The sequence below is a fragment of the Dendrobates tinctorius genome, unplaced genomic scaffold (genome assembly GCF_039654945.1).
Source record: "Dendrobates tinctorius isolate UK_male_01 unplaced genomic scaffold, ASM3965494v1 ptg000396l, whole genome shotgun sequence".
NCBI lineage: Eukaryota > Metazoa > Chordata > Amphibia > Anura > Dendrobatidae > Dendrobates > Dendrobates tinctorius.
This window is the reverse complement of record NW_027362062.1, coordinates 956,228-969,536: the sequence shown is the minus strand read 5'-3', so window position 1 is coordinate 969,536 and position 13,309 is coordinate 956,228. Positions and strand designations below refer to the sequence as shown.

At 49.7% G+C, this 13,309-nt stretch overlaps 1 protein-coding gene across 1 annotated transcript in view; it reads left to right on the top strand.

The window, feature by feature from the left end:
- The window catches only part of NRDC (nardilysin convertase), a 67,506-nt gene extending 55,344 nt beyond the window's left edge, over positions 1–12,162 (top strand). The window contains exons 28-31 of the mRNA XM_073563647.1: positions 974–1,064; positions 2,417–2,533; positions 2,852–2,941; positions 9,729–12,162. Of these exons, the coding sequence (XP_073419748.1) occupies positions 974–1,064; positions 2,417–2,533; positions 2,852–2,941; positions 9,729–9,929 (499 nt within the window). The 3' untranslated portion in view covers positions 9,930–12,162. The remainder of the gene's footprint in view (positions 1–973; positions 1,065–2,416; positions 2,534–2,851; positions 2,942–9,728) is intronic.
- Positions 12,163–13,309: the final 1,147 nt, after the last annotated feature.

The window sequence follows — 13,309 nt, the reverse complement described above, 5'->3', positions numbered from 1 at the left end:
GGTCTCATGAAGCGTCCAGATTGCGCTCCGGTTACACTACCTATTGATCTACGAATTGCAAAATGTTCTGCCTGGATCCTCCGTCTACAATGCCATAATCTATTTTAAAGGGCAAAAGAATATATTTGATCAGTGGGCGATTAACTTGCTGGGACCTCCATGATCCTGAGATTGTAGGAGTAGCACCGTTTGTGAAAGGCTGACGCTCTTTCTTAGATTTTCTTTGCACAGCTACACTCCCTTTTAAATGAAGTGTCCTAGACAGTGGGTGGTAAGTGTACTGGAAACAGGGCTGATGGACCTCTTCCTTTTGTTACTGGTCTCAGTCTTTATTTTCCCTCATACCAATTCAGCATGAGAAAAGTAATGCAGCATGCTGCGATTTGCAGCGTACGTCGGATGGTATGCACCCATTCAAGTCTGTGGGTGCGTGGATATCATCGGACTGCACTCGGATCTCCGTGGATGCACACAATGGACAAGATGGAGAAAACTTGTTCTCCATCTTCTCCATTGTGAGAGTCCACGGAGATCCGAGTGCAGGCCGATGATTTCCACGAACCCATAGACTTGAATGGATCATCTGGATAAGGCCTTAGTTGTACGCCTGCAGAGTATTAGATGGGGATAGCATATCCCTTACTTTGTGGTGGGTGAGAAGCACCAGGGACATCTCGCATCCAGTTTAGAGGAGATGAGAGAAATGTGCATTGTGTCTGAGAGAGAATTTGGAAACGGTAGAGGATCAGGGGTGCAAATCTGTTTAATGTTAGGCTATACGGAAAATACATGATGCCCAAATTCAGGATCCAGGGAGCACAGCCTTCTAATTTACAGTGTGTCCATCCCAGTACTCATCACGTCCTATTCCTTGAAAAGGTGCTGCTCTCCTAGGTGGAATAGTGGCTTTTACATGGGTTTTAAAATGTGGTTTTTTAATTTATTCATATTAACATTATGACTTCTTGTGCAGCTCTGAAGTGGTGGACAAGAAAATAGAAGAATTTCTGGTTTGCTTTGGGGAAAAAATTGAGAGCTTAACGGAGGAATCATTTAATACACAGGTAACTTATTAAAAAAAAAATAAAAGAACTGCTGCCTGAATAGAATAGCTCTTGCAGAATTGTCAGAGACCGACGAATTGTTACTGTGCTACAGCAAAAGGGAAAGAAAAAATTGTAATCCATAGGGTTATAATGAAAGGTATAGCGGGGAGGAAGCTACAGTGGGAACTTGGGCCGAAAGGTGGCAGATGCAGTTTAACAATGATAAATGTAAGGTTATACACATGGGAAGAAGGAATCAGTATCACCATTACACACTGAACGGGAAACCACTGGGTAAATCTGACATGGAGAAGGACTTTGGGATCCTAGTTAATGATAAACTTACCTGGAGCGGCAAGTTCCCGGCAGCGGCTGCCAAAGCAACAAGGATCATGGGGTGCATTAAAAGAGGTCTGGATACACATGATGAGAGCATTATACTGCCTCTGTACAAATCTCTGGTTAGACCGCACATGGAGTACTGTGTACAGTTTTGGGCACCGGTGCTCAGGAAGGATATAATGGAACTAGAGCGAGTACAAAGGAGGGCAACAAAATTAATAAAGGGGATGGGGGAACTACAATACCCAGAGAGATTAGCAAAATTAGGATTATTTAGTCTAGAAAAAAGATGACTGAGGTGCAATCTAATAACCATGTATAAGTATATAAGGGGACAATACAAATATCTCTCTGAGGATCTGTTCATACCAAGGAAGGTGACGGTCACAAGGGGGCATTCTCTGCGTCTGGAGGAGAAAAGGTTTTTCCACCAACATAGAAGGATTCTTTACTGTTAGGGCAGTGAGAATCTGTAATTCCCTGCCTGATGAGGTGGTGATGGCGAACTCAGTCGAAGGGTTCAAGAGAGGCCTGGATGTCTTCCTGGAGCGTAACAATATTGTATCTTAGTTATTGTTAGGTTCTTTAGAAGGACGTAGATCTGGGGATATTTTCTGATAGAATTTTATAGGCTGAACTGAATGGACTAATGTCTTTTTTCGGTCGTACTAACTATGTTACTATGGTGACTTCACAAATTTGCTGTCTCTACAAATCTGACCTGTCAGATCCAGAAATGTTAATAACTAGTCATTGCATTATAAAAAAAAAAATTGCTGCAGCAGGAGCCTCTCCCCTCTATCCTTTCAGCAGCAGGAGACTCTCCCCTTTATCCGTTTTGTAGAAAGATATACAGATTGTTACATTCATTGCATGTCCTTTTCATTCTATGAAAATGGAAGAGATCAATGGGGCATTTATTTTTCTGATCTTGCAGAAAATCCTACAATTGCAGATGGCGGAGTTGCTGTACTCATTTGTTTTCTAGATTTAGCCGTCCTCTAACCGGTGCAGATTTCTTTCTGCAGGTTAATGCTTTAATAAAGCTGAAGGAATGTGAGGACACGCACCTCGGAGAAGAAGTGGACAGGAACTGGGGAGAAGTCGTCACCCAGCAGTATCTCTTTGACCGCCTGGAGCACGAGGTAAAGTCCATGATCTCGCTCCTGCATTATATTATCACTGGAGATTTACACAAGAGAATGCCATGATATTCCAGGGTCTCTGTTACAGCACAACGCACGTCCTACATAAATAACCTTAGTGAACTCTTGGGGTATATTCACTGGGGACGGATGTGTCGCAGCCATTTATATGACTCCATTTCATCTCAGCGGGGATCTGGGAAGCAAAATGTTTCTGCAAGGCCCATGTGCTATAAGTGGATTATTGCAGGAATTTCTGTGAGCATTTCTTAATGCAATAACTGCTGAGCGTCGGTAATTCTATAATTTTCATTTCAGATTAATGTCTTGAAGACCTTTAATAGAGAAGACATGACTAGATGGTTCCAGGCTCATAGAGACTGCGACAGGAAGGTTCTGAGTGTCCATGTAAGTGCTGTTTTGTGATACTGTGTCTGTGCGCACACAGATAACATGAGATCCGGAAAGTATAAGCAAGATTTATTTTTTCTCGTTCGCCTTATTGGGGGACACAGAGACCATGGGTGTATGCTGCTGCCACTAGGAGGCTGACACTATGCACAAAAAAAGGTTAGCTCCTCCTCCGCAGTGTACACCCCACCGACCGGCAGGGAATTCCTCAGTTTAGCTTCGTGTCAGTAGGAGGTGGACACGGGTCTTTCATTAGACCCATATCTACCTCGTTGTGCGTCGTTCCTTTTCAGGTTCCGGAGGGATACAGTGTGAAAAGTCACAGCTGTACTCCCACAAAGAGACTATGAGTACGGCGTGTACTGCCACCCCGTATCCTCATAGGTCTCTACAGCAGGACCAGGAGATCCGAACATGGATGTGTGTCAGGCGATCCAGATGGTCCTCGTCCCCCGTCTCCCACCCACTCGCCTACCAGAGCCTGCCGGTCGGATGAGGCGCGGATACTCTTCGTGAACGCTGGATGAAGGTACCTTTATTCATAGAGACGGACCAGGCAGGGTAAGTATGAGGCCCGGGTCCCTTTCTCCTCGGTAGCTCCAGTGGCCACTGTGGCAGTGCTGCGACGCCTCCGCGCCGCCCCGCGCTTCCCAGCGGCCGCCGCATTTAATTCAGGCCCCGGTTTATCGGCCTGTTCTGCCGCAACTTGCCCCCAGTGCATTTCTGGGGGGGTTTCTCCCTTCCGGCCCCAGTGAGCCTCAGGAGCGGTCACCGCGGCAGTGCTGCGGGACATCCGCGCCGCCCCGCGCTGATAGGCGGCCGCCTAATCTTATCCAGGCCCCGGCTTCATCTTGGGCCTTGTCCTGCGACGCGGCCAAGCCCCCCGCCTTCTTTCTCGGGCGGGCTTTCCGCCTGCTTTAAGCCTGCCCACCGCCTTCTCCCCTCACTCTAAGTCTCCCTGAGGCGGCGCTGTCTCCACCCACCCCAGTCTGGATAGGACGGCGCCATTTTTAGTATCGGCGGTTAGCCCCGCCCATCTTCCTCGGTCTCTGCAGGGAAGCGCGCGCTTCCTGCTCTGTTCTCAGGCTGCCGCCATTTTCACAGCCTGTCATCCGGACGCTGTCCTATCTGCCGTGCCCCCTGCAAGCCCAGACGAGCCGTGCACCTTCATTTGCTGGAAGCTGCGACAGGACACCGGACCGTGAGTAGCTCTGCGACTGCAGACTGACACCCTCCTCTGCCTCCTGTCCTCCAACCTTCCGGCACTGCCTCAGTGACTGTCCGTCAGTATGTCTAATTCTAAGTCTGACCGCTCTCGTCCTCCTGCCTCCTCTTGCACCTTAGTTAAGTACTTTGCGTTCTCTTCTTGCAATCGCAAACTTCCCTCAGGTCAGTCCACTTCCCTCTGCCTGGATTGTAGCAACCCTATTCAGCCTGACGCCGCCCAGGAGCCATCTAGGGCCCCAGGCGAGAGTGAACCCCCCCATGCCTGGCTGGGCCTCGTCTCTATCACAGTCAGTGGCAGACCTCACCAGGGTGTCTCAGACCCTAGTAGCCGTCCTGGATAAGTTGCCCCTGGACACCTCTACAGGGTCCAGCAGGCCTCAAGAGGTTCCATCTGAGTCGGTCAGCGTTAGTCGCAAAAGACCCAGGCAGGATCTCCAGCCGGATTCCTCTCCTCGCCACATTTCACCACATAGTCCTTCTCGGCAGCCTCCCTCCCGGGCCTCCTCTCCCGAGTCAGGTGAAGCGCTCTCGGACAGATCATCTGAGGGGATCTTAGAGCTGGATTCGGACCAGGATGCGAACATGAGGGTTACTGTGCAGAACCTCATTTCAGCGATCCATCAGACCTTCGACATTGCTGACCCCCCTGCGAAATCCTCAGATCAGGAGGTTTCGTTCAGACGGGAGGAAACACCCTCCAGGGTATTCCCTTTACATTCCGAGTTTGGAAAGATTTTTACCAGGGAAAGAGGGGATCCGACCAGACGCTTTCAGCGAGGGAAGCGTCTCGGCGTTCTGTACCCGTTTGCTAAAGAGCTCACGGACAACTGGTCTGCTTCTCCCTCGGTCGATCCGCCCGTGTCCAGGCTTTCTAATAACACGGTTCTCCCGCTTTCAGGCGTGGCGTCTCTATGATAGGATCATAGAATCCCTAGCGAAGTCTGCCTTCGAAGCGGCTTCGACGGCGGTATGCCCAATTTTTGCTTCATCTTGGGCAGCAAAAGCCATAGCCACTTGGGCAGAGGATCTTCGTCAGGGCATCCTAGAGAAAGCACAACCAGATCGATTGGCCGATCTTGCCAATCAGATTTCCCATGCGGGGGATTATCTGCTTTCTGCTTCTTTGGATGCCGCATCCTGCGCAGTCCAGGCGTCAAGTAACGTTGTGGCAATCCGACGTACAATTTGGCTCAAGGCCTGGCAGGCGGACCTTTCTTCTAAAAAGTCTCTTACTAATCTGCCTTTTCAGGGAGGGCGCCTCTTTGGATCCCAATTGGACCAAATTATTAAGGACGCCACCGGAGGCACGAGTTCTCTCCTGCCTCAGGCCAAACCTCGCAGACCCCCACTGAGGTGCCAGTTTCGACCCTTTCGGGCTTACCGCCGTTTCAATACGGCGGAGACCTCCTCCAACCAACAAAGACCGCAGGCACGCCAAGATAGGAAGAAAGTTTCCTTCAGACCCACTCCCTCCTGGCGCTCCCACTCTTCGCGGGGCAGACCATCCAGATCCGGATCAGGACAGCCCACATCAACATGACTATCCTCGGACTCCCGAGGGTCCCTCCCAATTGGGAGGTCGACTCCTGTTCTTCAAGGACGTCTGGCTGGCCTCGGTAGAGGACGCTTGGGTCAGGGAGGTTGTATCGTCAGGATACAAGATAGAGTTCGTCTCTCTTCCACGGGATCGTTTCTTCGAATCCCGTCCTCCAAAAGATCCAGCTTTGATCCCGGGTTTCTTTACGGCCATCGACTCTCTCCTCAGTTCCGGGGTGATTGTGCCCGTTCCCGAATCGGAGCGGTTTACAGGGTTTTATTCAAACCTGTTTGTCGTGCCGAAAAAAGACGGGGCGGTCCAACCCATCTTGGATCTCAAGCTGCTCAACAAGAGAGTTCGTCTTCGCCACTTCCGGATGGAGTCGGTTCGTTCGGTAATCGCTTCTATGGAGGAGCAGGAATTCATGTGTTCGATAGACATCCAAGATGCCTATCTACATGTTCCCATATTCTCCGGACATCAGAAGTTCCTGCGTTTTGCGGTTCGCCAGGAACATTACCAGTTCGTTGCGCTGCCCTTCGGTCTCGCCACCGCTCCCAGAGTCTTCACGAAGATCGTGGCTGCGTTGATGGCCTTGTTGAGGATCAGCGGTCTCGTTCTTTTTCCGTACCTCGACGATATTCTGATCAAAGCTCCCTCTTTCCAACAGGCACGCCTAAGTTTGATGATCGTCCTGGACACACTTTCCGATTTCGGGTGGATCATCAACAGGAAAAAGTCCTGTCTGGTCCCTACTCAACGTCTTGTGTTTCTGGGCCTACTGTTCGACACTCGTTGGTCAAGGGTCTTTCTCCCACAAGAGAAGATTCTCTCCCTGCAGCAGGCTGTGCGATCGCTGCAGACCACACGATTTCTGTCCCTCCGAACAGCTATGAGGGTCCTGGGGAAAATGGTGGCGGCGATAGAGGCAGTTCCCTTTGCCCAATTTCACGCCAGACCTCTCCAGCACGCCATTCTGTCGAGGTGGAACAGGTCGGCTCTGTCCCTGGATCGCCCTGTTCGTCTTTCATGCCGGATCAAGCGGTCACTCAACTGGTGGTTGACGTCACCTCTCATCCTCTTGGGGCGGTCTTTTCTTCCTGTTCATTGGCAGATTGTAACAACGGATGTCAGCCTCCTCGGCTGGGGTGCAGTGTTCCGCAATCACACTGTTCAGGGTCGTTGGTCGACTCAAGAATCTGCTCTGCCGATCAAAGTTCCAGAGATACGAGCGATCCATCTGGCTCTCGTCCACTGGGAGAGACTCCTCAGGGGCCTGCCTGTCCGGATTCAGACAGACAACGCCACAGCGGTGGCATATGTCAACCGCCAAGGAGGGACACGGAGTGCCTCAGCCCTGGCAGAAGTGTCCAAGATCCTTCAGTGGGCAGAGATTTCGGTGCCGACAATCTCCGCGGTACACATTCCCGGCGTAGACAACTGGGCCGCCGACTTTCTCAGCCGCGAGGGTCTCGCGGCAGGAGAGTGGTCCCAACATCCGGAGGTATTTCTTCAGCTCTGCAGTCGTTAGGGAACCCCGGACGAAGATCTGCTAGCTTCTCGCCTCAACAGGAAGGTCCCACAGTTTGTATCCAGAGCTCGAGATCCTCTCGCAGTGGGCGCCGACGCTCTGGCCATTCCTTGGTCACAGTTCGAGCTCCCCTACCTGTTTCCTCCCCTGCCTCTTCTTCCCAAGCTGTTGAAGAAGATCAAAGCAGAAGGAATTCCAGTCATTCTCATCGCCCCGAATTGGCCCAGAAGGTCTTGGTTCGCGGACATTGTCAACCTTCTCGCGGACGCCCCCTGGAAGCTTCCAGACAGGGCAGATCTGCTGTCTCAAGGTCTGATTTGCCACCCCAATTCTCGGCCGCTCAATTTAACGGCGTGGCTGTTGAGACCGAGGTTTTGAAACGTGCAGGATTCTCCGATCGAGTAATTCATACCATGATCCGAGCCAGGAAGCCATCATCTTCCAAAATTTACTACCGTACTTGGAAGGCCTATTTCACTTGGTGTGAGGCCAATAACATCGCGCCTATGTGCTTTTCGCTCCCTTCCGTTCTGGCGTTTCTTCAGGCAGGGCTGGATGCGGGGCTTGCACTCAGTTCCTTGAAGGGTCAAGTTTCGGCACTCTCCATTTTATTTCAGAAGACTTTGGCCTCCCACCCTCAGGTCAAAACCTTTCTTCAGGGCGTGGCTCACACGGCTCCTCCGTATCGAGCGCCCGTGGATCCATGGGATCTTAATCTGGTTCTTGAGGTTCTGCAAGGTTCTCCCTTTGAACCTCTCAGAGAAGTCTCCCTTTCCCTTCTCTCCTGGAAGGTAGCCTTTCTGGTGGCCATCACCTCCATCCGGCGCGTGTCGGAATTGGCGGCTCTTTCTTGCCGCTCTCCTTTCCTGGTACTTCACCAGGACAAGGTAGTTCTGCGGCCTCCGCCCTCTTTTCTTCCGAAGGTGGTGTCCTCCTTTCACCTCAATGAGGATATTGTTCTGCCGTCCTTCTGTCCGATTCCAACTCATCCTCGGGAGCGGTCCCTGAACAAGCTGGATCTGGTCAGGGCGATGAGAGTCTATCTGTCTAGGACGTCTTCCTTGCGAAAGACAGACTCTCTTTTCGTCATTCCAGATGGGGCGCGGAAAGGTCACCCGGCTTCCAAAGCTACTATTGCTCGCTGGATCAGATCGGCAATTTTGGAGGCCTACCGGGTTCAGCATCGAGTGGCCCCTCCAGGGATCAGAGCGCACTCTACCCGGGCAGTGGGTGCTTCCTGGGCGGTACGCCACAGAGCCTCCGCGCTGCAGCTTTGCAAAGCTGCAACCTGGTCTTCGGTTCACACGTTTGTGAAATTCTACAGGGTCCACACCTACGCTTCGGCAGACGCCAGCCTAGGTAGAAGGATTCTGCAGGCAGCAGTGGTGAGTCCACTGGCCTGATGGAAGTTTGTTTCCCACCCCAGGGACTGCTTTGGGACGTCCCATGGTCTCTGTGTCCCCCAATAAGGCGAACGAGAAAACAGTATTTTTGGGTTGCTTACCATAAAATCTGTTTCTCGGAGCCTTCATTGGGGGACACAGCACCCTCCCATGTTCTACAACTCCTGTTCTTACTTTGGTTGGTTACAGTTGAGTTGTTTGTTCTGTTTTCAATCTATTCTGTTTCTTCTCCTACTGCTTTCTCACTAACTGAGGAATTCCCTGCCGGTCGGTGGGGTGTACACTGCGGAGGAGGAGCTAACCTTTTTTTGTGCATAGTGTCAGCCTCCTAGTGGCAGCAGCATACACCCATGGTCTCTGTGTCCCCAAATGAAGGCTCCGAGAAACAGATTTTACGGTAAGCAACCCAAAAATCCTGTTTTTTTTTTTTTTAATTCAAACAGCACATTTCAGCACCAGACCGAAACGCGTTGGTTGAATAAACCAAACCTTATTTATATTCTCTGGATCTCATCCTTACCATGAGGCATGTGGTTGATGATCAGATCAGCACAACCCGCTTTCATATTGTCCCCCGCAAACTCAATTTTTCTGAGTTTGTCTAGCGACACTCATTTCCCCATCGGGATCCACAGTGTGCCACTGACATCACCTCTACACCTACCTGCTGGGACACGCGCTCAATTGCCAGGTATCCTCCACCTGTTCTGTCCATTAGAATTGGGCACATGCATGATACCTGTCGATCGTGTGCATCAGGGTCCCCCAACTCCAGTCCTCAAGGCCCATCAACAGATCATGTTTTCAGGATTTCCCTAGTATTGCTCAGGTGATAATTGCTTCACCTGTGCAATATAAAGGAAATCCTGAAAACATCTGTTGGTGGGCCTTGAGGACTGGAGTTGGGGAACCCTGGTGTACGTGTCCGAGCTCATCCGTGTAGACTGGTCATCAGCCCCGCCTCCCCTCTGCCGAAACGAGTGCGAAGATCAACTTCGGCGCCAATTTTCTTCCTTTACGTAGATGCTCGTCCGCTTATTGGACTGATAAACTAATTGACTCATTTCTGGATTCTTTTCATCGCAGGTGGTTGGATTTGGTGAGAAGGAACCAGACATTGTTGCCTCTCAGACTCCAGCCGGGGAGCCCGAATCCTCTTACGGGAACATCACCGATCTGATTTTCCTTCCCGCATCTCCTCTAATGGCCGACACTGTGCAAATCAATGACCTCCGCAGCTTTACCAGCACCTTAAAACTGCTACCCTATCACAAAATAATCATGTGAGAACTGATGGGACTCGTCTACACTTTCTGGTTTATAGCTTATTTTTCCTGGATGCTTTTAAAAAGACAGTTCATTAAAAAAAAAAGTAACCTGACGCGGCGCTGATACGAGCGCGGGCGGACTCTGTGGGACAACGGCGGCCTTTGGTGTCATTCTTTTTCATGTATGTTGGCTCTGCACACCGGGGAATCATGGCTGTCATAGCTACACACATAAGAGAAGAGCTGGATGGTATTCATCATGTAGATCTAGAGAGAGAGATATATTTTTTTTTTTTTTTATTTTTTTTTTTTATTTTTTTGCACAGCTGCTTTAAAAAAAAACAAAACACAGTAACCAGTTACCTTACATACAAGTCACGATTGTGTTCCACTACCCCACGGGGGACAGTTATCTTTTATGCAAGTCCTTTGGGGACACTATCTCTCCCCATTTTTTTTTTTTTTTAGCTCTGTTTACAGTGTTCGCCTCCTGTGTAAAAGCACAGGCCCACCAGGGATTCACCGACTTCAGTTCCAGTAATATCGGAATATTTACTAACTACTTTACCACCAGTTAAATAGACGATTATCGGCCACTCACCATCCAAAGTGCTGACCCCCATAAGCCTCCGTTATGTAAGGTTATGTCCATTTTGCTTTGCACCCAAAAATCCACATCGGTCAAAATGAATCCCAATTATTTATTTTTTGAAGCTTTTAGTGTGGTAATATGGCAGAGGCTTGGCGTTCTTAACCCTCTGCATTACTAACGATGAAAATCGGCGCCGCGAGACACTTCACACTGCAGATTTTTTTTTTTTCATTCATTCACCGTGGGGGTGAGATTTTTGTAACTCCCATCCACTTATATCGTAATACACTGTGAGTTTTTCACCCACGTTTCCACAGCAGATTTGCGGTGTAGGGAATAAGCTAAAGGGTGAGGGAAGTGTTTTTTTTAAACAAGACCCTAAAGGGTTTCCTATCTCCAAGATCCTATTCCAATATGTAGTAGGTGTAGTAATAATAATAGCAAATACTTCCAATTCGAAATGGAGTATAGTTCTTCTGATTAGCTATGTTGCATGTACAGGGCATTGCCACAGCCTAAGTTATTCATGGTTATGACCCCTAACAACTGGCTGTCACTATATGAATGGTCGTAAACACGGATCCTTAAGCAACTGCAATGCCCTGCACATGGGGTAAGCGACATGGCTAATCAGGAGCACTATACTAAATTTCTAATTCGAGGTGTTTGCTAATATCATTACACCTGCTGCATATTGGGATAGGATCTTGAGATGGGAATACCTGTTTATGACCAGAGTCCAAGCCAAAATGTATTTTGTTTTCTAAAAGTTTTCCTGCTTTCTAGTTCATCTTTTTTTTTATTTTATATAACTTTATCTTAAGCCATTGGTATCGGTTTAGACCTGAGTCTATTGGTCAGCACGATCCTATGTCACAAGGGGCAACTGTTCTAATTACAAAGAATTACTGAGCACTAGAGTTTAGCAAAATGACCCGGATCCGCCGTCCACGTCTGCTCCCTGCGGCAGCGCAAACTTTTTCCCACAAGAGGCGCCACATGATGTCAGAACCCAAAGAAGCGGCCAAGGCAGTTCGCGCTGCCCCGGTTCAGTTATCGCTCAGTACACCGGACCAGAATGAGCGTTATTCAGTGAACAGAATGTCACAAAGAGTTGTGTGGATCTTGTTGCATTGATTGTGTTTTCTTTCACATATACATCACCGTATATTAAGAGTGGAGGTCATACATTGTTGTGGAAGACTTTAACAAAGGAGTTAAAAAGGATTTTGTCAGATTAGACTGTTTTAAAATGTGTGGTTCGGTTTTATTGGTTTCTGCTTATTTTATAAGTTTGGGGATTTTTTTTGTGGGGGGAGGCAAAAAAAAAAAGAGAATTATTCACAGAAAACACCCAGTATCACCGTCCCTACTGTGGGGACTTTCCATACGGACGGCCATGTTCAGCCTTTTATACAATAAAAAGGGGCCGCGCTTATTTATGAGGGGATGGATCAGGTCCCCAAAGCACTTACTGAATTGCTGCTTCTGTTGTATTCAGGTTGTATATTAACATTTAGGTGGTGGACGGAAGACGCGCCCATAACCCCGGATCTAGCTGACGGGTCTTATCCATTTACTGCGTGATCTTTGTGCCGGAAAGCGCTGCAGTAAGGCAGATTACACTGTATGAAGTTAATAAAACTTAGGATTTAACTTATTCCTTCTTGTTTGTGAGTTAATGAAGTAACTGTCCCTTCACACAACCCCCTCACTCACAGGTTAAAACATATTTTCTCTATCGCTTCATTGGGGGACACAGAAACCATGGGGTGTATGCTGCTGCCACTAGGAGGCTGACACTATGTACAGAAAAAGGTTAGCTCCTCCGCAGTGTACACCCCACCGACCGGCACTAATTTCCTCAGTTTAGCTTAGTGTCAGTAGGAGGTGGACACGGGTCTTTCATTAGACCCATATCTACCTCAGTGTGCGTTGTATTTTCCTTTCAGGTTTCCGGAGGGATGCAGAATGAATGGTCGCATCTGTAGTCCCACAAAGAGACTATGAGTACGGCGTGTACTGCCACCCTGTATCCTCATAGCTCTCTACAGCAAGACCAAGAGCCTAACACAGGTGTGTCAGCGACCCAGATGGTCCGCGTCCCCCACCCACTCGCCTACCAGAGCCTGTCGGTTTGGATGATGCGCGGACATCCCTCTACAGGAATCATACACGCTGGATGATGAAGGTACTTTCCTTCCACAGGTTTGCTCAGAAGACGGGTCAAGACAGAGGGTAAGTATAGGGCCCCTAAATCGCAATATCTTCCGAGGATCATCATCAGCACACCAGAGTGTCTCACCGTGACAGCTTCCTTTCACCCTGCCTGTTTTCCCTGGCTGCACTTAACTTATTCCAGCAGCCAGGCTTCAGGCAGGGATTCTTCGGGAGCGATCGCCGCGGTAATGCGAGGCCTCCGTGCCGCCCCGCGCTCCCCGGCGGCCGCTGCACTTACTCCAGGCCCAGCTTCATTTTGGGCCTTGTTCTGGGTCGCGGCCACGCCCCCCCGCCCTCATTCTTAGGTGGCCTTCTCCTGCCCGTTTTAGGCCCGCCCACCGCCTTCTCCCCCGGTGTTATGCGTCCCTGAGGTGGTGCTCGGTTCTCCCACCCCTAGCCTGTCTAGTTTCAGCGGGCGGCGCCATCCTCACCATCGGCGGTTAGCTCCACCCATCGTCTTCCTTGGTCTCTGCAGGAAAGTGCGCGCTTCCTACTCTGCTCCCATCAGGCTGCCGCCATTTTCTCAGCCTGTCAGCTGGACTCTTTCCTCTGCCTTGGCCCTGCAAGTCCAGACGAGCCATGCAACA